Below are 21572 nucleotides of genomic sequence, written 5' to 3' on the forward strand. Positions count from 1 at the left end.
CCAGAGCAACCACACTGAGAATGATCATCTGCAGGGCAGGGGTTTGCAATGGGTGAGACCCGAGACCATGAAGGGAATGGATGAGGGGATCAATCTCATTCATTCTTTGGAACTTAAGAAGCCCTTGTCGGGCAGCCCAGGTGGCTCAGCGGTTTAGTGCTGCCTTCAGCCCAGGGCCTGATCCTGGAGTCCCGGGATCGAGTCCCACGTCAGGCTTCCTGCATGGAGCCTGCTTCTCCCTCTGCCTGTGTCTCTGCCTCTCTCTCTCTCTCTCTCTCTCTCTCTCTCTCTCCCCCCCACCTTTCTCTCTCTTATGAATAAATAAAATAAAATAAAATAAAATAAAATAAAATAAAATAAAATAAAATAAAAAAAGAGGCCCTTGTCCCTAGGACAGAGCTAAGCAGTGAGGATTCAGAAGCTGCCATTCCTCTCCCTCATGCTCAGTGGGCTTCTGTTGCTCCCCTGGCAGAGTGGACATAGGAACCTGGGTAATAGATTGTACCCTCTCACTTCAGAACCGTAGCTTTTCCAGTCTGTGGATGGGAGAGGATGATGCAACATGGTGTTTATCACATCTGCCTTTGGGCCTTGAATTCTTAGACACCAACTAGCTATGATACTTTTGAGAAGGTAGATTTTTTCTTTCTTTGTTTTGTTTTATTTTATTCATCAGTAAAACAGAGCCAATTATACTCCTTAAAATTATTAAATTAAAAGAATGTATATTTTCTGAAAGGATCTGACCCATAGTAAATACTTCCAAAGAACACTATAAACAATAACAATAATAATAAATAATGTACTATTTCTGTTTGTTTTTAGTGCCTGTTTTGCTGTCTCCTGTTTGCTGATTGCATATGGAGCAAGTAACCCAAACTGTGAGTATGCTTTTCCTCTACTCTTTTGTCAGAGGCTGGGGAGAAAGTACCCAGAGGGGTTTCCTCGCCCACCTGCTCTAGAAAGCCATGCCAATCCTGGTGCTCACTGCTTAAGTTAGAAGGGATGCCTGTTAGCCTTCACTCAGCTACTTACCTTAAATGGGTGGCTGGGTAAGAGAGCAATCACCCTAGACAGATGTCTGAGAGAAGCTCCTAGAATGTACAATACTGCCATCTCATCACCAAGTCAGGCCAGTTCTCTATGGCTTCATTGATGCCAACTTGAGATGAGTTCTAAGAACCAGACCAGCTGAGGGGCTGTGCAGAAGTTGGGAGTTAAGTCCTCGGAGGCAGCCCAGGCCAGCACTATACAGATAGCTTAGAAGCTGGGGCACCTGGCTGGCTCAGTTGGAAGAGCATATGACCCTTGATCTTGGGTTGGGAGTTCGAGTCCCACATCAGGCATAGAGCCTATTTTTTTTATTTATTTATTTATTTATTTATTTATTTATTTATTTATTTATTTTTATTTATTTATTTAGATTTTATTTATTTGCTCATGAGAGACACAGAGAGACAGAGAGGCAGACACACAGGCAGAAGGAAAAGCAGACTCCATGCAGGGAGCCCAATGTGGAACTCCATCCCAGGTCTCCAGGATCACACCCTGGAGTGAAGGTAGCGCTAAACCACTGAGCCAGTGGGTTCAGGGCTACCCAAGAGCCTACTTTAAAAAAAAAAAAGTGATTTGGAATCCAGCTGGTCCCCAACGCCATTCAGGTGGAGCTGTTGCTTCAAGGACTTGCAGAACAAACACCATAATAGAACTTGAGTTTTGCCAGAATCTTAGCCAGGCCCATCCACTAATTTCTGAGCACCTGTATTTTTGGTTTCAGTGAAGCAGCTTCTTTAGGCCTCTGGCCTGCTGCTGAGGTTAGTGGAGAAAGGAGGATGGGGATGCAGAGTCCAAGCTCTGTAAAATAGGGGAGAAGAGGGTGGTGAGGAAGAGGCTGTTTCAGCTCTTCAGGTGTCTGTCACTAACCCCAGATGGCATGTCATCCATTCTGCTTGCTCCCTGCGAGGTACTAGGCCAGGCCCTCGCCTCCCTGGAGCTCTGCTGTGGTTCCCTGATTGTGAACCTTCTGTTTCCTTCCAGCTCTTTCTGTGCTCATCTTCGTTTCCCTGGCCCTGAATGGCTTTGGTGGGATGTGCATGACTTTCACCTCATTAACAGTAAGTATTGATTTGTTAAAGATCTCTCATTCAGTCATCTTTTGGCGAATTTGAGGCAGCTTTCTTTGGCTTCCATCTACCTGCCTATGCCTGGACATCCCAAGCAGGAGAGGGCTGCAGGTGATGAAGTGGCCTGGCAGCAAAGCCAGTCATGGCCTCCTGGGCCGGGGAGGTTCTGTAGGTAGGCCTGAAGGCAGCAGAGCATGGATCTCAGAGCAGGCCCATCCCCTGCCTGCTGACCTTGGCTTAGGTGCTGAGGAAGCCAGCTCACTAGCCATGTGCCCAGGGAAGACAGGAGCATAGAGAAAAAAGCTGCCACCCACTTTTCTTTTCTCTGATTTTCTGCAGTAGCTCTGGCTAACAGTGCAACCTAAAACCAACCCTCCCTTAGAATCGCCCCACCCAAACCATTGCCTTTGTCCAGAATGGAATGCAGAACTCAGGGGAGTGTATGGCTGCCTCTCTTCTCAGTTTTCTAAATGCCAGGGTACAGAGAGCCACCCTGGGGAGGGAGATGTTTTCTTGGGATGCTTGAGTGCCTCCAGAATGTGCTGCTTTTTGAGGTGAGAGAGGTTGTAGGAAGATCCAGGTTGAAAGAAAGAAAGAGAAGGCCAAAAATGTCTTCCCTAGGATGAAGAAGGGAGCTCTCTGCAGGCTGGCCCTTCAGAGCTGGCCAATGGGAAAAAAGTGAGAATGCTATGGTCTTCAGAGAGATTTCTGTTTGGCTTGCCTCAGTTTCCCTGTGAAAAGCTTTTTATGACACAGTACCTGCCATTGCCATTTGCAGGGCACTCTGGTTTCTGATTTCCCTTCCCACTAATGACTCAGGAGTCCTGCTGTTAAGGGGCCCCTCGTTCAGCTCTGAGGGAGCCTTTGGGCTGTTGGTCTTCTGGGAAGGAGCTCCAAGATGCCAAGAGGTTCTGGCATCTCCATGACCCTTTGCCTGAAGGCTGTGAGCCCATGGCCAGGCCCGGCCAGACCTAGTGCCTCTTCTGTTCACCCTTCCTATGCCTTGCTTGGTTAACTTTGTCCTAGGGGAGAGGGATCACTGTCTGATGGAGGCCTGCAAAAATGGAGAGTTCAGGGAAATCTGTGTTAGGTGAGAAAGGCACAGCATGGGCTGTGTATGTGGTATCCTTGGGGTGTAGGTGATGTGCAGGTGTGGGTGACACACAGATGTGAGTAAACACAGATTCTGGGAACTATGATTGCTTTGCCCTCTGTGATATGAGGGAGATTTACTTTGTACTTTTTGTGTTTCTTTATTTCTATTTTTTTAACCAAATAGATTTTCTTTTAAATGGTTGTATTCCCCTCCCTCTCAAATTCCCAGGAGAAAACAGATGTTGAAACTGTAAGAAATATTTTACAACTATCCAAAGTACACAAATCCTACTAAGTTATATAAATTGTGAAACAAAAGTCATGGCTTTATTTGTTCTTTGACAGCATGAAAATGACCAACTTTCATCAAAATGAAAATTAAAAACCTGGCATCATCCCCGTTTTTAAAAAAGATTTTATTTATTTATTCATGAGAGACATAGAGAAAGAGGCAGAGACATAGGCAGAGGGAGAAGCAGCCTCTGTGTGAGGGAGCCTGATGCGGGACTTGATCCCAGGACCTGAGGATCATGACCTGAGCCAAAGGCAGATGCTCAACCACTGAGCCACCCAAGTGCCCATCCCCATTTTTTAGTCACATTGTGCCTATGTTGTGGCAGTTCTGAATTTTGGGATAAAAAATGTCAGGAATTTATGCTCTATGATGCAGAATGATGCTTTATTGTAATAAAGCATAAGACAACTGGATAAAAACCACTATACCGTGAATTACCTTTAAGAATGTCTGTGGGGGTGCCTGGGTGGCTCAGTCCATTGAACGTCCAACTTTTTTTTTTTTTTTTTTAAAGTATTCGAGGATCTTTTTTTTTTTTTTTTAGATTTTTATTTATTTATTCATAGAGACAGAGAGAGAGAGAGAGAGAGAGAGAGAGAGAGGCAGAGGGAGAAGCAGGCTCCATGCAGGGAGCCCGATACGGGACTCGATCCCAGGTCTCCAGGATCACACCCCCAGGCTGCAGTCGGCGCCAAACCGCTGCGCCACCGGGGCTGCCCTTTTTTTTCTTTTTTAAGATTTTATTTATTTATTCATGAGAGACACAGAGAGAGAGGCAGAGACACAGGCAGAGGGAGAAGCAGGCTCCCTGTGGGGAGCCCCATTCGGCACTCAATCCCAGGACTCCAGGATCAGGACCTGAGCTGAAGGCAGACACTCAACCACTGAGCCACCCAGGCTCCCCGAGCGTCTGACACTTGATTTCAGCTCAGGTCATGATCTCAGGGTCCTGGGATCGAGCCTCCCACTTCCCAGCTGTTGTGAGCAGGAATCTGTCTCTCCCTCTGCCCCCCCTCCTGCTCACGTGAGCACATGCATGTACACACTCACTCAAACAATCTTTAAAAAAAAAAAGAAAGAAAGAAAGAAAAAGCCTTTAGGGGCACCTGACTGGTAGAGCTTGTGACTGTTGATCTCTGTGAGTTCAAGCCCCATGTTGGATTTAGAGAGTACTTAAGAAAAAAGGAAAGAAAGCTTTTTTATTTTTTTATTTATGATAGTCACAGAGAGAGAGAGAGAGAGGCAGAGACATAGGCAGAGGGAGAAGCAGGCTCCATGCACCGGGAGCCCGATGTGGGATTCGATCCCGGGTCTCCAGGATCGTGCCCTGGGCCAAAGGCAGGCACTAAACCACTGTGCCACCCAGGGATCCCCGAAAGAAAGCTTTTAAAATGAAGTTATAGGGGTACCTGGGTGGCTCAGTTGGTTGAGCGTCTGCCTTTGACTCCGGTCATGATCTCGGGGTCCTGGGATCAAGCCCTGCATCAGGCTCCCTGCTCAGCGGTGAGTCTACTTCTTCCTCTCCCTCACTCTCTCTCTCTCCAATAAGTAAATAAAATCTGAATAAATAAGTAAAAATAAAATGAGTTTTTAAAAAATATTTTATTTATTTATTCATGAGACACACAGAGAGAGAGGCAGAGACACAGGCAGAGGGAGAAGCAGTCTCCCTGTGGGGAGCCCAATGCGGGACTTGATCCCAGGACCTCGGGATCATGCCCTGAGCCGATGGCAGAAGCTCAACCACTGAGCCACCCAGATTCCCCTTAAAATGAGCTTATACTTGTTATCAGGTAACATTTAGGGGAGGCTAATAGGCTTATAAAGGATTTATTTTCTGGATTTTTGTGATCATAAACAAAAATATTTGTTGGTTTGTTTGTTTATATTTTTTATATTCATTTATTCATGAGAGACCCAGAGAGAGGAGCAGAGACATAAGCAGAGGGAGAAGCAGGCTCTCTGTGGGGAGGCTGAAGCAGGACTCGATCCCAGGACCCTGGGATCACGACCTGAGCCAACCACTGAGCTACCCATTTGTCCCAAAAATGTTTTTATTTTTAAAATCAATATATCAGGAATATGGACCATAAAATTCTGTAAGCACACCTTTATCACTTTAGAATATATCTCTTCAGTATTTAAAAAAAAATCTACATATATCAACGTTCTTCTTTATTTTTCTTTAAAAAGGCTGTTACAGCTTGTCTTTTTTCACTTAACTCTTTCACATGTTTTTCTGCTAGTACTTTGAAATCTACCTTATTATTTTAAACTCAAGAACTCTACATTATGAAATAGTTTTATCTTGTTCTATACCATGATACACCATAATTTATTTAACCAGTTCCTGCTGATGGGCACTTGGGTTGCTTTCCAGTCTTTCTGATGATGCTGGAGTGAACACCCCTGTACCTTTTTGTAAAATAAATTCCTGGAAGTGGGATTGCTGGCCTTTCCCCACAGGTTCTATCCTATACTGTGAATAAAACTGGCCCTTTCTCCACACTCCTTTCCCATATGCTGTTGTTAGTCCTTTCAAAATTAGCCAGTCTGATCTGGTGAAAATGATATACCATGATTTTAAAAAGTTTTTCTTTGTTTGTGGGAGCATTTTTCCATCTTTTTTGTGGTCATTTGTATTCTGTGAATTATTTCTTTGTGTGATTTGTATCTTTTTCTACAGGTTTGTTTATCTTTTTTTTTAAGTGTTTTGTAAGAGCTCTTTCATAGATATAAAAAATAATTAGCTCTTTCTGAGTGAGCAAGGGATCTTACCGTAGGGTTTTTAGGCCTCTGGGTGATAACGAATAAGCTTAAGGAGGGCTGTACATCCCTTGAGATTATATGCAAACAAATTGTGTGTGTGTGTGTGTGTGTGTGTGTGTGTACAGGTGCATTTTTCTGCAGAAGGGTCTGTTTCTTTCATCAACCTTTAGTAGGTCTGTGTGAAGGTCAAAAACACTGCAGCAGAAGCACTGGCATTTGCTCTTCACTGGCCCACTGGGAGGTCAGAGGTACGCGGGATACATGGTGACCAGGCAAGAAAACCATTTGATTGTTTTGTTTTGTTTTTTATTTAAAGTTTTTTTTATTTTTTTTTAAATTATTATTTTATTTATTTATTTATGATAGTCACACACACACAGAGAGAGAGAGGCAGAGACATAGGCAGAGGGAGAAGCAGGCTCCATGGACCGGGAGCCCGACGTGGGACTCGATCCCGGGTCTCCAGGATCGCGCCCAGGGCCAAAGGCAGGCGCCAAACCGCTGCGCCACCCAGGGATCCCCCATTTGATTGTTAACTAAAGCAGAGATCTGGTTTTTGATTTTTTTTTTTTTTTAGATTTTATTTATTCATTCATGAGAGACACAGAGAGAGAGAGAGAGAGAGAGAGAGCAGAGACACAGGCAGAGGGAAAAGCAGGCTCCATGCAGGAAGCCCGACATGGGACTCGATCCTGGGTCTCCAGGATCAGGCCCTGGGCCAAAGGCTCAACCGCTGAGCCACCCAGGGATCCCTAGAGCAGGGGTTAACAAACTGCTTCCCCCAGGGCTAAATCTAGACCACCGGTAGCTGTGGGGCAACCCAGACTGAGTGGAGGCACTCGCCATGAAAGAATTCACCCACGGCAGAACAAAGGAAATAGAAGTTTATTGAATATACCACAAGAGAGCAGTGTATAGGACGGCAAGAGAGAGACTGTCTGCCAGGAGGTAGAGCTGGGGGGCTGTAGTTAAGGTAGGGCCTGAAGAGGTATGGGAACGCATATAATTTTCCTTTGTTGGTACATATGCCCGGTTGTACGTTGCCCATTGGTCAGCTAGGGTTTGCAACTATTTTGAGGGGAGTCACCTAATGGCTCTGTTTGTACTCACCTTGGTGGTCACTGTGGCCTTTCTACCTCACACAGCTTCTGAGTGCTCACACCTGCTGCCTAAAAGCAGCCTCTACAATGGGAGGTGTGGATTGTAAACAAAGTTTTGTTTTTTGTGGGTTTTCTTTTTTTAAATTTTATCCATCAATTTGAGAGAAAGAGAGAAAGTATGAGCAGGGGAGAGCGGGAGGAACAAACAGACTATCCGCCGAACAGGGACCCTGACATGAGGCTGGATCCCAGGACTCCAGGATCATGACCTGATTCGAAGGCAAATGCTTAGCCCACTGAGCCACCCAGGTGCCCCATTTAAACAATTTTATTGGAACATTGCTATGCTCACTGTTATTGTTTGTGGCTGCCTTTGTGCTATAGGGGAAAGTGAGGTAGTTGTACAGAGACTATATGGCCTACAAAACCTAAAATATATGTTATCTGGTGCTTTACAACCTTTGGTCCAGAGGCACCAAGAAACTGCTCAGTTATTCTTCCCTGTCAGAGGTGTGGGGGCTGACACCCACCCCCTCACCCCCTCACCCCCCATTCTGCTGACTCCCCTTCCATATACATGAGCCAACTCCCTAAGCCCCCCCTTTTTTATTTTTTATTTTTTTAAGATTTTATTTATTCATGAGAGACATATTCAGAGAGAGAAGCAGAGACATAGGCAGAGGGAGGAGCAGGCTCCATGCAGGGAGCCTGACATGGGACTTGATCCCGGGTCTCCAGGATCATGCCCTGGGCCAAAGGCAGTGCTAAACCTCTGAGCCACCCGGGCTGCCCCCCACCTTTTTAAATATTTATTCATGAGAGACAGAGAAAGAGAGAGAGAGGCGGAGACACAAGCAGAGGGAGAAGCAGGTTCCATGCAGGGAGCCCCATGCAGGACTCGATCCCAGGACTCCAGGACCACACCCCGGGCCAAAGGCAGGCACTAAACCGCTAAGCCATCCAGGGATCCCCCTCTAAGCCCTTTTTAAGTCATTTCCTCCTCCACTACTGCCTGAGGGATCTTAGTGGGCTATCTCCCACGCGGTCTCAGATGAGGGCTCTCATGGTTCTCCTTTCTAGAATAGACCCTAAAAGGGGAATGAGAAGCAGGTCAGTAAGGACGGAGCTGGAGTTCTTGGGCAATGTTTTAGGGCTGGCCGAGGCTTCTGCTGAGTAGAGCTGAATCTCGTTCTGACAGACCAGGCCTTTAAAAAGCAGAACTGTCAGGATCAGCTCCCAAAGACATGGAACTAGCAGCACAATGGCACTTTCTGTTTGTGTCTCCCACCCATGTTCTAATTTGGGGGACAAAGAAATCTTCAGGGTTGCAATTAGGAGCTTCCTAAATCAAATCTACAACTTCATTGGGGCCTTGGACAATCACTCTGATAACCTGGGAATTTGAGGGAATGTATTGCCGTGGAAACCTTAATTTGGGGACTTGCTGAGTTCTAAGGAGTTTTGTATTGCGTGGGCTGTGGTATAAATAAAAGTGACCAGGGCTATGAGCTGTCACCCCATTGGTGGAGAGGGGGGACACAGGTTGGCAAAATGCCTATTCCATACAAGCCAGGGCGAGATGGTCAACAGAGCCTGAGAGATCTGTACTCGTGGGTGATCCTTCCCTCTAGAGTGGACGCTCAGAGGAGCAAGACTAGATCCCATGCCAGGTGGGCTGCCTGACGGTTGGACTGGCTTTCCCAGGTCTCTGCAGCAGAGGGTCTGAAGTGGGCAGTGCGACAGCCTCAGCAGAGGAGGGTGGCAGGTCATCATGGGAACAGAGTACTTCCTGAGATGCAGAGCCTCAGCCTCCCCACTGGACATCTGGACAGCACACTTTGGTCTGTTTGCCTAATGTCTAACATTTGTACAACCGTTTAACTCACTTCATTGGCTGGAGTGCAAACACTTGCCTGCGGCTGAGGCGGTGTCTTTGGGCCGCCACCCTGCAATCCAGGGCCTGGGGTTGCTTAGAGATGGGAGCAGATGCAGCCAACATTGTGGACGTATCTTTTCCAGTTCATTACTCTGCCCCCCATTTGTGTGGGCGGGACAGGGAGTTCTGAGCTGGAAACCTCCTGGAGAAGTGGTTACAAAATGTTGTCAGGGTCCTTAATGAAAAATCTCTCAGTGGGCTTTTCCTATTTGACTCATTGAAGTCTGACTTTAAATCTGAGGAAGAAATGATCCCATCGGAGTTCAGACCAGAGTTTGATGAGAACAGAATAACTATCCCTCTTCAAATACTGAGAAGATGTGAAGGAAGCAAATGAGGGTACAGTAGTATGAAGCACATGCCCCTGGAGGGGATGGGAATTTGGCATTTCTGCTTGACCCTTTTCTACAACCAGGAGAAAATCTCCACAGCACCCCAACTAGCTCTCTGGGAGCCTAGGTGCCAGGTGAGCAGGATTCCCAATGCCCGGAGCCAGTTCTGTCTTTTGGTTTCTCTCCTGGGCCTTGAGAACCCAAAATGCCAGCTGATCGCCATTGACCCGGGAATAATTCACCCATCGAAAAGGTTCTGCCTTGTGAATTTGCTTCACCATATGACACATTCATGGGTGAACAGAAAGTGTAGTGGAGGCATCAGCAGGGCTGGACCTGGCTGGGAAGGCAAACGAAGTGGTTTCGGGAGTGGAGTCCCTCCTCCCCACCCCAACAGCAGTGAAGCGGAAAGGTGACCACAAGGACCTTTTCCTGGCAATGTGTGCTTGGAGCTGCCCAGTTGTTTGGGGTTAGGAAATAGCCCAGCTTTGCTGAGTCTGCTTGTCCAGACTGGTACCTGGATCCTGGCCTATACAGTTTGTACAGAGCTCTGGGTGTGTATGCCAGCCATCTTTGGACCAAGTTTCACCTTTGGAAGGGGCCCCGTGGCTTTTTCCTGAGAGCCAGGGTGTGCCCCCAGCTGGTGGGCTTGGGAGATCCTGATTTGAGAAGTCAGTGCGAGGGGCTGCGTGGTAGCCCTTCTGTCCCTGCCTGCCAGCCAAGGCCTGTCTTGGGGACCCCTAAGTAGAGAAGCATCTTAGAGAGGGTCCTCCAGGGAGGCTAGCCTGTCCTCACCATTTTCTGGAGCCTAGGCCTCCAGGTTCTCTTGTCCAGTAGCTGTGATCTGTGGCCAGAGCTCCGGGGGAGGGGCTGCCTGCAGCTGCTGTTTTCCCCTCTGGGAAGGTCACACAGCCAGGGCCTGTTTACAGTGCAGCCAAGGGGCTGAGAATGAGTCACCACTGGTATCCCCGAGTGAGCAAGGCCAGCCGGCTTGGAGGCCGGGTTCTGCCCTGCGAGCCTCTTCCAGCTCTGGCCGTCTTGGCCATCTTGGCCCTTGCAGAGGCGGCAGGCGTGGCTGTGAAAATCACCCAGAGCCTGGGGAGGGGGCCTGTGCTCCCCACCTGTGAGTGCAGTTGCGAATGCAGAATCCAGAAACTGCCCCCGCCCGAGTGTTTTTCCCATCATCTGTCATTGTAGCACTGGCTCCGATTCCTACTTGGCAGCAGAGCTGGTTCTTCCCACTCCACCTAGCCCTTGAGGTCCACACTAGGGCAATCTGCTCAGTGCTCAGTGCTCAGTCACTCCATCACAGGGCTTGAGTAGCCACTCTGTGCAGATGAGTTCCTTGGGAGGCAGGAGGTAGAGGGCAGGAGGGAGGAGGAGACAGACATGAGGATGAAACAGGAGAAAGTCCACAGCAAATGCAAGTCCACTCGTAGGTGCGGCCCTGGACTGTAGAGAGGTCAAGGGGAGGGAGTGGGCAGATAGGTCCAAACGGAGCGTCAGAAGGGATGTAGAAAACCTTTAGTGGGGATAGCAGACTGAATGCTGAATAAGGAACAAATAGAAGCATGAGAGGTGAGGGTAATTGCCCTGGGGACCAAACCAAGGTTTCTAAGAGGCAGAGTAGCCCAGTGGTACAGAAATTTGATCCTTACAAGTTTGGGGGAGTCCCTTGACTTTTTTAATCCTAGAGTTTTATACCCAGTAAGCAAGGGTAAAAAGTCACACCTACCTCATAAGGTTATTTTGAGGGTTTTTAAGATAATACCTATAGTAGGCATTAAAAATAGTTGCTATTGTTATGACAGTGCTATTATTGTTATTATATGTTATACTAATATAATTATGCCATGTTATTATATATTATTATTTAATAATAAGGAAAATTCTCTAATTAAGCTGCTCCTGGGCACACCAAGTAGGGGAAATCTCCTGGCAGGCTTGACAGCTTTTGGAGGAAGAGAAGGAGCAGCTTAAAGGATAACACACAATTATTATTAACATTTTAAAAATAATTAATGTCCTTAGGGAAACCCTCTCTGCTCTTGTTCTTGCTCTTCTTTTGTGACCACACATTGACTCTTGCTGGGGTGTTTATACTTTGGGTTTCCAGGGTCACCCTTGATGTTCTTTTCAGAGAGATTTCATCCAACATAGATGCCAGGTAGGCCCTGAAAGCTGACACACAGTTTGACTACCTATTAAATACTTGTATTGTTAAAAAACCACCATGAACTATGAAGAAGTTAAAGGACAAACTAAGAAAACATACCTGCAGTATGTGGACAAACTGTGACTATATTTAATATATTAAGAGCCTAAAATATTAAAAAAAAAAAAAGGGGTGGGTGGGAATCCCTTGGTGGCTCAGTGGTTTAGTGCCTGCCTTCAGCCCAGGGCATGATCCTGGAGCCCCGGGATCGAATCCCACATCAGACTCCCTGCATGGAGCCTGCTTCTCCCTCTGCCTGTGTCTCGCCTCTCTCTCTCTCTTTCTCTCTCTCTCTCTCTCTCTCTCTCTCTCTCTCATGAATAAATAAATAAAATATTTTTTAAAAAGCCTATAAAAAATCAATATAAAAAGATTAACATCCTGATAGGAAAAATGGACAGATGAGGAATAGAATTGATTTTAAAAATTGTAGAAAATGTTCGAAGTCGTTAGTAATCCATAAATGTAAATTTTTTCCATTTATTTTTTTAATCATGGAAAAGTTTGTTTTTTTAATATTTTATTTATTTATTTATTTATTTATAAAGATTGTATTTATTTATTCATGAGAGGCACACAGAGAGAGAGAGAGAGGCAGAGACACAGGCAGAGGGAGAAGCAGGCTCCATGCAGGAAGCCCGATGTGGGACTCTCCCGGGTCTCCAGGATCAGGCCCTGGGCTGAAGGCAGGCACTAAACCGTTGAGCCACCCAGGGATCCCAAGATTTTATTTATTTATTTGTGAGACAGAGAGAGGCAGAGACACAGGCAGAGGGAGAAGCAGGCTCCATGCAGGAAGCCCGATGTGGGACTCAATCCCGGGTGTCCAGGATCAGGCCCTGGGCTGAAGGTGGCGCTAAGCCGCTGAGCCACCCGGGCTGTCCGGAAAAGTTTATATAAACATGGTGTTAGGGATCCCTGGGTGGCTCAGCGGTTTGGCGCCTGCCTTTGGCCCAGGGCGCAGTCCTGGAGTCCCAGGATCGAGTCCTGCGTCGGGCTCCTGGCGTGGAGCCTACTTCTCCCTCCTCCTGTGTCTCTGCCTCTCTCTCTATGTCTATCATAAATAAATAAATCTTTAAAAAAAAAAACGTGTTTGAATATATAATGAGCTCCATGTACCCTTCTTGCAACTTCAACAGTTATCAACACATAACCAGCCTTGCCTTGTTTCTGTCTCCACCCACTATCCAGACTATTTTGAATTTTTTTTAAATTTTTTTTTTAATTTTTATTTATTTATGATAGTCACAGAGAGAGAGAGAGGCAGAGACACAGGCAGAGGGAGAAGCAGGCTCCATGCACCGGGAGCCCGATGTGGGATTCGATCCTGGGTCTCCAGGATCGCGCCCTGGGCCAAAGGCAGGCGCCAAACCGCTGCGCCACCCAGGGATCCCTATCCAGACTATTTTGAAGCAAATCATCAATCACTGATACATTTCATCTGTATACACAAATAAATGGATTTTAAAGCATTTTCTTTTTTTTTTTTTAATTTTTTTTTATTTATGATAGTCACACAGAGAGATAGAGAGAGGCAGAGACATAGGCAGAGGGAGAAGCAGAGGGAGAAGCAGGCTCCATGCACCAGGAGCCCGACGTGGGATTCGATCCCGGGTCTCCGGGATCGCGCCCTTGGCCAAAGGCAGGCGCCAAACCGCTGCACCACCCAGGGATCAAATAAATGGATTTTAAAACAAGGATGTTGGTAAAGTGCAAATATTAAAAATAATGATCACCCACAATGCAAGAGTGGATACAGTGAAATAAACACTCTGCTGCTGGTGGAAGTTACCAATTGGTGTAAGCTTTCTGGAAGGCAATTTGGCATGGAATATCACAAAAACTTAAAAATGTGTATTCCCTTTTGCCTAATGCTTCTACTTTTGGGAATTTACCTTAAGGGAATAATAGCTATGTGCACATATGTTTATCTTTAAGAATGTTAATTAAAAAGGACCTGAGTTCCAACATCAGAGAAATGGTTGCATAAATTATAGACCATCCAGATAAGGAAATACCAGACAGTCATTACAAATTATGTTGAAGGTGAATACTAAGTTAGAAGACGTTTACAGGGGTGTCTGGCTGGCTCAGTTAGTGGAGCATGCCACTCTTAACCTCGGGGTTGTGAGTTTGAGCCCCATGTTGGGTATAGAGATGACTTAAAAAATAGTAAAAACAAGGGCATCTGGGTGGCTCAGTCCACTGAGTGGCTGAGTTTCCATTTTGGCTTAGGTCATGATCCCCTATGTGGGGCTCTGCGCTTAGTGCAGATTCTGCTTGTCCCTCTCCCTCTGCTCCTTCCCCTGCTAGTGTGTGCACTCTATCTAAAATAAACAAATCTTTTAAAAAGAAAAATAATTGGGGCAGCCCAGGTGGCTCAGCGGTTTGGCGCCTCCTTTGGCCCAGGGTGTGATCCCGGGGACCCAGGGTTGAGTCCCACGTTGGGCTCCCTGCATGGAGCCTGCTTCTCTCTCTGCTTCTCTCTCTCTCTGTGTGTGTCTCTCATGAATAAATAAATAAAATCTTAAAAAAAAAATAAAAAGAAAAATAATGGGGCACCTGGGTGGTTCAGTGGTTGAGCGTCTGCCTTTGGCTAAGGTCGTGATCCCGGGGTCCTGGGATCCAGTCCTGCATCAGGCTCCCTGCAGGGAGTCTACTTCTCCCTCTGCCTCTGTCTCTGCTTCTCTGTCTCTGTCTCTCATGAATAAATAAATAAAATCTTTAAAAAAATAAATAGAAAAATAATTGTAATAGTAAAAATTAAAAACCTTAAACAAATTTTTTTAAAGATTTTGTTTAGGGCAGCCCCGGTGGCGCAGCGCTTTAGCGCCGCCTGCAGCCTGGGTTGTGATCCTGGAGACCCGGGATCGAGTCCCACATCGGGCTTCCTGCGTGGAGCCTGCTTCTCCCTCTGCCTGTGTCTCTGCCTCTCTCTTCGCTCTCTCTGAATGAATGAATAAATAAATCTTAAAAAAAAAAGATTTTGTTTATTTATGTAATCATGAGAGACACAGAGAGAAAGAGAGGCAGAGACACAGGCAGAGAGAGAAGCAGGCTCCACACAGGCAGCCCGACGTGGGACTCGATCCCGGGTCTCCAGGATCAGGCCCTGGGCTGAAAGCGGTGCTAAACTGCTGAGCCACCCAGGCTGCCCTTAAAACAATTTTAAAGGAAGAAGAAAGAAAATGTTTATACTATATCAAGTAGAAGGGAAAAATTTTGTAAAGCAATATGTAGTTTATGATCCCAGTTTTACTTAAAAGTTACAGGTATTTATAGGAAGATGATTAAAGGGAAATACATCAAAATAGTAACATGGCTATATCAGGGTGATTTTTTAAATTCTTTCTTCGTGTATACTTTGTTTTCAGATGTTTTACAATGGACTTACAAATCGCTTTCCTAACCAGGAAAAATAATCCTAATGTAAAATACAAGTTGTGGGTGTTGGTGGGAAGGCTGTGTAGTGATATGGTTTGACCTGAGGCTCTACTCCCCTAGGAATCGCTCTGCTGACCAAAATAACATGTTGGGGAGAATTTTCTAGGTGTTGCTAAAAGTGTTGTAGGCAGGGAGAGGCCAGGCAGGAAGGAGGGCAGCTGAAAGGCTCCTGTCCTTGTCCAGGGCCTCATCTGTCCATGGGCAGATGGGAAGTCAGTGTCCTTTTCCCGGCTTCCTGTTCGTTCCTGTCCTGGATCTTAGTTCTGAGGAGAAGACTCCAGAAGATCCAGCAGGGTTGTGGTATGCTAGCTGCAAGTCCATTGTTCTGTGGCCTCTGTCCTAGGTTAGGGTTAAGACAAACTTCAGCTTAAGAAGGTAGAAGGAAAACGGCTAGCTAGCAAGCTGTCTGCTCTTTTAGAGTGTTCCCAGCCCTATTGAAAATTTGGAGACACTCTTTGTGCCCAAAGGTGACTGCAGCAACAAAGAGTGTTTTTCTGGCTTGACTTTGTACCAAGTAGCCTTTCCTGTACCAGGCACTTGGCCTCTGGCTGCTCTCCTGGTTGGGTTCCAAGCCCTCTTTGATCCCTTTCTTCCTTCATTTCCCCTGGCTGGAGTGGCATCTCAGATTGGAACAGTTCCCTCCTTTCATATAAGCAGAACAAATCTTTGGATTCTCCCTGGGGTGGATATGACCCCAGAAATGGCTCCCCTACGAGGCTGCCTTGCTGGATCAGCCAGCACCAAGCAGCCCTAATATGTGAACTCAGGAACTGAGGCAGTCCTCTGAACCGCAGCATGCATACCTGGGAAGCAGGTGTGCAAAGAGGAAGATTGGGCACTTTCAGTAATCACCCACCTAGGTGTTCCCTGGGCTCACATGAGCATGTCACATTTCCTCTCTTTCCGGCTGGGGGGAATTTCTCTATGCTCTTTCTCCCTCTTAGGCCCTGTTTGAGAAGCCTGAGTGGACAGAGGGTTCACTCTATGCAAGGGCTGGAAGAAGAGGTATTTTTGTGCTAGAGATTTTTGGGAAGCCTGGATAGCCACCCTGGCCCCATGTCATAAAATGACTTATTGGCCATACACTACAGATTTATTCATGTTCCTCTTTAATCCTGGGATGCCAAAACATCTTAAGTATCTTACTCATATATTTTTTAACAGTGATGTTGAGACAAATTGACATACCATACAATTCACCTAAAGTATACAATTCAGTGGTTTTCAGTATATTCACAGTTGTGCAGTCATCACCATAATCAATTATATCACCCAAATAGAAACTCTGTACCCATTAGCATTTCCTCCCTATTTATTTCCAGCTTCTTGTACCCCAGCCCTGGGGAACCACTGATCTATTCTCTGTTTCTATGGATTTGCCCATTCTAGACATTTCATATAAACGGAATCACACAGTATGTGGTCATTTGTGACTTGTTTCTTTCATCTATCATAATGTTTTCAAGGTTCATCCATATTATAGTGTGTATCATCAGTACTTTATTTCTTCTTGTGGCTAAATACTATTCCATTATTTAGATAGACTACATTTTCGTTTATCCATTCATTCATTGATGGACGTTCGGGTTGTTTGCACTTTTTTGATATTGTAAAGAACGCTGCCCTAAACATTTACCTACAAGCTTCTGTGAGTCTGTATGTTTTCATTTCTCTTGGGTACATACCTTGGAGTGAATTTTGTAAGTCATATGGTAACTCAGTGTTTTAACTGTTTGAGGAATGACCAGACTGTTATCCAAAATGGTCATGTACCATCTTACATTCCCATCAGCCGTGAATGAGTGTTCTGATTCCTGTGTAATCTCATCAGTTTTTGTTACTATCTGATTTTTTTTTATTATAGTCACCCTAGAGGGTATGAAGTAATACCTCATTGTGGCTTCAATTTGCATTTCCCTGTGATTAATGATATCGAGTATATTTTCTTTTTTTTTTTAAAGATTTTATTTTTATTTTTTCATGAAAGACACAGAGAGAGAGGGGCAGAGACACAGGCAGAGGGAGAAGCAGGTTCAACGCAGGGAGCCCGACATGGGACTCTATCCCGGAATTCCAGGATCAGGCCCTGGGCTGAAGGCGGCGCTAAACCACTGAGCCACCCGGGCTTCCCTCGAGTATATTTTCATATGCTCACTGGCCATTTGTATATCTTGTTTGGAGAAATATCTGTTCAGATATTTTGCCCATTTGAAAAAATAGGTTATTTTTTAAATTTTGAGTTGCAGGAGTTCTTTCTATAGTAGTATATAGATGTTCCATATTAGATGTATGATTTGCAAAAATTTTCTCTCTTCTGTGTATTGTCTTTTCACTTTCTTAGTAGCGTCCCTTGAAGCACAAAAGCTTTTCATTTTGGCGATGTCCCTTCCTCATTTTTAAGATAACTATGGGCAAAACAGGCAGACATGATGAGGGACAGTAATAGCCAAGTTCAGACTGCCTCCATTCAGCAACAATGGATGGGCTTGTGGGCAGTAGTGCTCCATGATTAAGAAAACCCTGGTATGATGGCAGGCAAATGGGAGAGGGGAGCATAGATGAGGTCCATATGAACAGCAGGTTGGCATTCTACCCGGGGAGTGATCCTCTCTTCCCGGGACGCTGTGGGCATGGGATGGGAGAGCCTCACAATGTGGCAGTGCAGTCTCTCTGAAGACTAGAGAGAGAACTACAGATTGACTGTTTGAATCTGTGACAACGTTGTCACATTTACTATGCCTGGATTTGTGCAGAGTCACAGGGGGGTTTTAGCTTTGAAGTTGTGTCAGATGGGCCCTGAATCAGCTGACATGAGGTGTGAGCATGACCTTGCTGGGAAGAGAGAATGAGTCTTTCTTGCCATTGGTCTTCTCAGGTGCCCATCACCTGAAGAGGGAGAGCCCTCCTTGCACATGGAAATTCAGAAGCAGGATTCCCAGGCTAGCTCCCCTGTCAGCTGAGGGAACTGTAGAATTCTGATTGGCACCTCCCAGAAGCCTGCTGTCTTAGAACTGAAAGCAGCTTTTGCTGACATCTGGTCCTTTGGGACGCAGATATTTTTTTTATACAGTGCCACTCTCATCCCCAAATAGATTCTTATTTTTAACAGTCTTGCTCCCTTTGAGGGATGCCAGAGGCTCCCGACTTTGCTTCCTGGCATCTCAGTGTAACCCTGAAAAGACAGGAAGGTCCCTGGCATGTGCCTGAGCAGAGAAGGAGGGACACTCACCAGCCAGGGAATCCAACAGCTCTGTCTTTACATCTGGAGTCCGAGTTCCACATTAATCTCACCTCCCTTATCAACCTTGGTCCTAAGGGAGAATTTCCAATGAGCTGTAATTACCTGCCCCTCAGTGACACAGGAGGAGAGCAGATAAGAAATGGTGCCTGTGAATACCTGGACTCCCTTCCCCACCAGCCTGCTGCCCATCCTCTCAGTGGGTCTTCCTTGCTTCTTGTCTTTCAGCTACCCAACATGTTTGGTGACCTTCGCTCCACGTTTATTGCCTTGATGATTGGATCCTATGCCTCCTCAGCAGTCACCTTCCCGGGAATCAAGGTGAGGGTGTGGCCAGCCTCACATCTGAGCAGAGGCCCCTACCAAAGCTCCTTCAGCCTCCTCTGAAGAGGGATGTAATTGTGGGAGCTGGGGTTGCCCCTCCCCACCACCCACACCTGGGAGGATGCACCTGGTGGCCCTAGGAATAAAAAAAGAAAACCACCAGGCCATGAGGGAGGGAAAATTCAAGTATATCATACAGGGGGTTACAGCAGGCTGCTTTTGCATTTCTACGCTGGGGTAGAGAAAAGGGATGGGTGAATTAGTCTGTCACTGGTCACCCCACCCCCAGACTGTTGTTGCTGAGCTGTTCCTCTCCATTGGCCAGGGCGCAGCTCTGGGCTAAGTTGGTTCAGCTGTTTCCCTCCCAGGCAGGATTCTGAGCCTGTGGAAGTCACACAGGGTCAGGAGGAAGCAAACACCTCACAGACCATAAGTCCCAGTTCCCACTCCAAACACTGTTGCTCCTGCCAGGCTGCAGAAGCTGCTTCTCCCATCTCTGGCCTTAACACCATGTTGAATCCCTTTTCCTGCGGTACATGGTGGGGAGGCCATAGATGAGGAGGAGCCCCAGATGTGGACTGGCCACCAGGGAATCGAGGTGTTTAGCGGGTGTGGGGCCAGCCATCCTGTGGACTTCTAGGGGTTCTCACACTTCTGGAATGCAGAGAAGCCTACAAGTTCCTCTTCCACCTCTTCTTGCTGCCCCTGTGCCCCCAACTCCTGGACAGCTGTCTTCTAGGACACTGGGGACTCTTGTGTTGGAAATAAATGGTGGCAGTGACAACAACAGCTAACATGCTCATGCTCAGTAGGCTTCCCACCTACCAGGTCCTGTACTGAGCACTCTGAGAATCATGCTTGCTTAATCCCCACCACAGCACCATGAGGGTACATGGCCAGTGTATGCTCATTTCATTTCACGGAGGAGCAAAGTCAGACATCCATCTGTTCATTTTTTGGCACCTACCATATGCAGTCTTCCAGGCTTGTCACTGGACAAGACTAGCAGGTTCCTGTTCTCAGAGAGCTCGACTAGTAAGGGACAAGGAAAGTATCAAGAAGTCAGTAATCTCAGCCAGGGTTGTTCACTGTGAACTAGCAATGTGACAGTGACGGGGCAGTCTGGGAAGGCCTTTCCAAGGAGGTGACATTTGGCCCAAGTTGGAGGCACAGGGGGTTAACGATGTGCCAGGGTAAGCTGGGATTATTGGAATGCAGGGTGTCTGATGACCAGACACCCAGGCTGGCAGAGCTATGCCTCCTTACGCAGTTCTCACAGAGAAAGCAGAGCTGCCAAATGCCCCCTGCCTGCCTTGGCTTTCCTCTGCTAACTCTGCCCCTTGGCCCTGCGCCTACCCCATTGTGCCTGTCAGGTCATCTACGACTTTGGTGTCTCCTTCATTATCATCCTTGTGGTCTGGGCCAGCTGCTCTGGATTGGTTTTCCTCAACTGCTTCTTTAACTGGCCCCTGGAGCCTTTCCCGGGGCCGGAGGACATGGACTACTCGTAAGTGGATGTGGCGTCTGCCCCTACCCCCACCCTGGCCAGGGTCCCGGGCAGCACCGATGGACACTCTCCTGTGGCCTCCAGGGTGAAGATCAAGTTCAGCTGGCTGGGCTTTGACCACAAGATCACAGGGAAGCAGTTCTACAAGCAGGTGACCACAGTGGGGCGGCGCCTCAGCGTGGGTAGCTCCATGAGGAGCGCCAAGGAGCAAGCGGCACTGCAGGAGGGCCATAAGCTGTGCCTGTCTACCATTGACCTGGAGGTGAAGTGCAAGCCAGACGCTGCAGGTACCCACCTTGCAACCCTCACCTTCGAGGCCCTTCCTAGGATGTTGGCAGGGGGGTCTGTCCCCAACCCGCACCTCAGCAATGGGGAGGAGGCAGCCAATCCAACCTGGAAGCCCCAGCCCCCTTCACTGGGGCTGGCAGGAACTGAGGGCTTGGTGGGTGCTATCTCACTCGGTTCCCACTTCACCCCTAAAGGGCAGGCAGCACCCTGCACCCTGGTTTACAAATGACCTCACTAAGGCTCATTTGTATGAGTGAGGAGTGTGTCCAATTCATTACATACACTTCGGTGACCCGGGTCCAGCATCCACATAGTCCAGCACCTTGTATCCAACATAGGATGATTTGGGCAGCAAATCAGGCCTTCCCTTACGGTATGCCTCTCGCCCCTGGATGGTAGGTGGGCTGTGGGCCATGAGGGTGTGGGCCTTCAGTCTCCTAATCACCCTCGCTCTTCTACCCGCAGCGGCCCCCTCCTTCATGCACAGTGTGTTCAGCCCCATATTGCTACTCAGCCTCGTCACCATGTGCATCACACAGCTGAGGCTCATCTTCTACATGGGCGCCATGAACAATATTCTCAAGTTCCTGGTCAGCGGGGATCAGGATGTAGGTAGGTGGCCCCTGGACCTCCGTGCACATCCCCATGAGACCCTGCGTGTGGTGGTTACTCCTGCCTGCCAGAGGTTAAGCCCACACCCTGGAAGGTATTAGGCTGGGCTGGTCTGAAAGCAGTGGGCTCCAAAGGATCCACTGCTGATCAGAGCCCCAACTGTTCTCTCCTGTCACCATTAGAACAGCCCGGTTTAGGGGGCAGAGGAAGGAGACTGTAATAATTACATGTGTTCAGGGTGTGGGGCTTGTGTTTTCTGTTGCCTCAGGAGGAGCCTTTGCTTGCATGTTGGTA

At 47.2% G+C, this 21572-nt stretch overlaps 1 protein-coding gene across 5 annotated transcripts in view; it reads left to right on the top strand.

The window, feature by feature from the left end:
- SLC43A2 (solute carrier family 43 member 2) overlaps positions 1-21572 on the top strand; it is a 45574-nt gene that overhangs the window by 10728 nt on the left and 13274 nt on the right. For all 5 annotated transcript variants that reach the window (XM_077851780.1, XM_077851778.1, XM_077851781.1 and 2 more), the window contains 6 exons: positions 826-881; positions 2038-2114; positions 18776-18868; positions 20245-20378; positions 20463-20665; positions 21132-21278. In XM_077851780.1, the coding sequence (XP_077707906.1) occupies positions 826-881; positions 2038-2114; positions 18776-18868; positions 20245-20378; positions 20463-20665; positions 21132-21278 (710 nt within the window). The remainder of the gene's footprint in view (positions 1-825; positions 882-2037; positions 2115-18775; positions 18869-20244; positions 20379-20462; positions 20666-21131; positions 21279-21572) is intronic.

Source organism: Canis aureus, chromosome 16, assembly GCF_053574225.1.
Source record: "Canis aureus isolate CA01 chromosome 16, VMU_Caureus_v.1.0, whole genome shotgun sequence".
Taxonomy (NCBI): domain Eukaryota; kingdom Metazoa; phylum Chordata; class Mammalia; order Carnivora; family Canidae; genus Canis; species Canis aureus.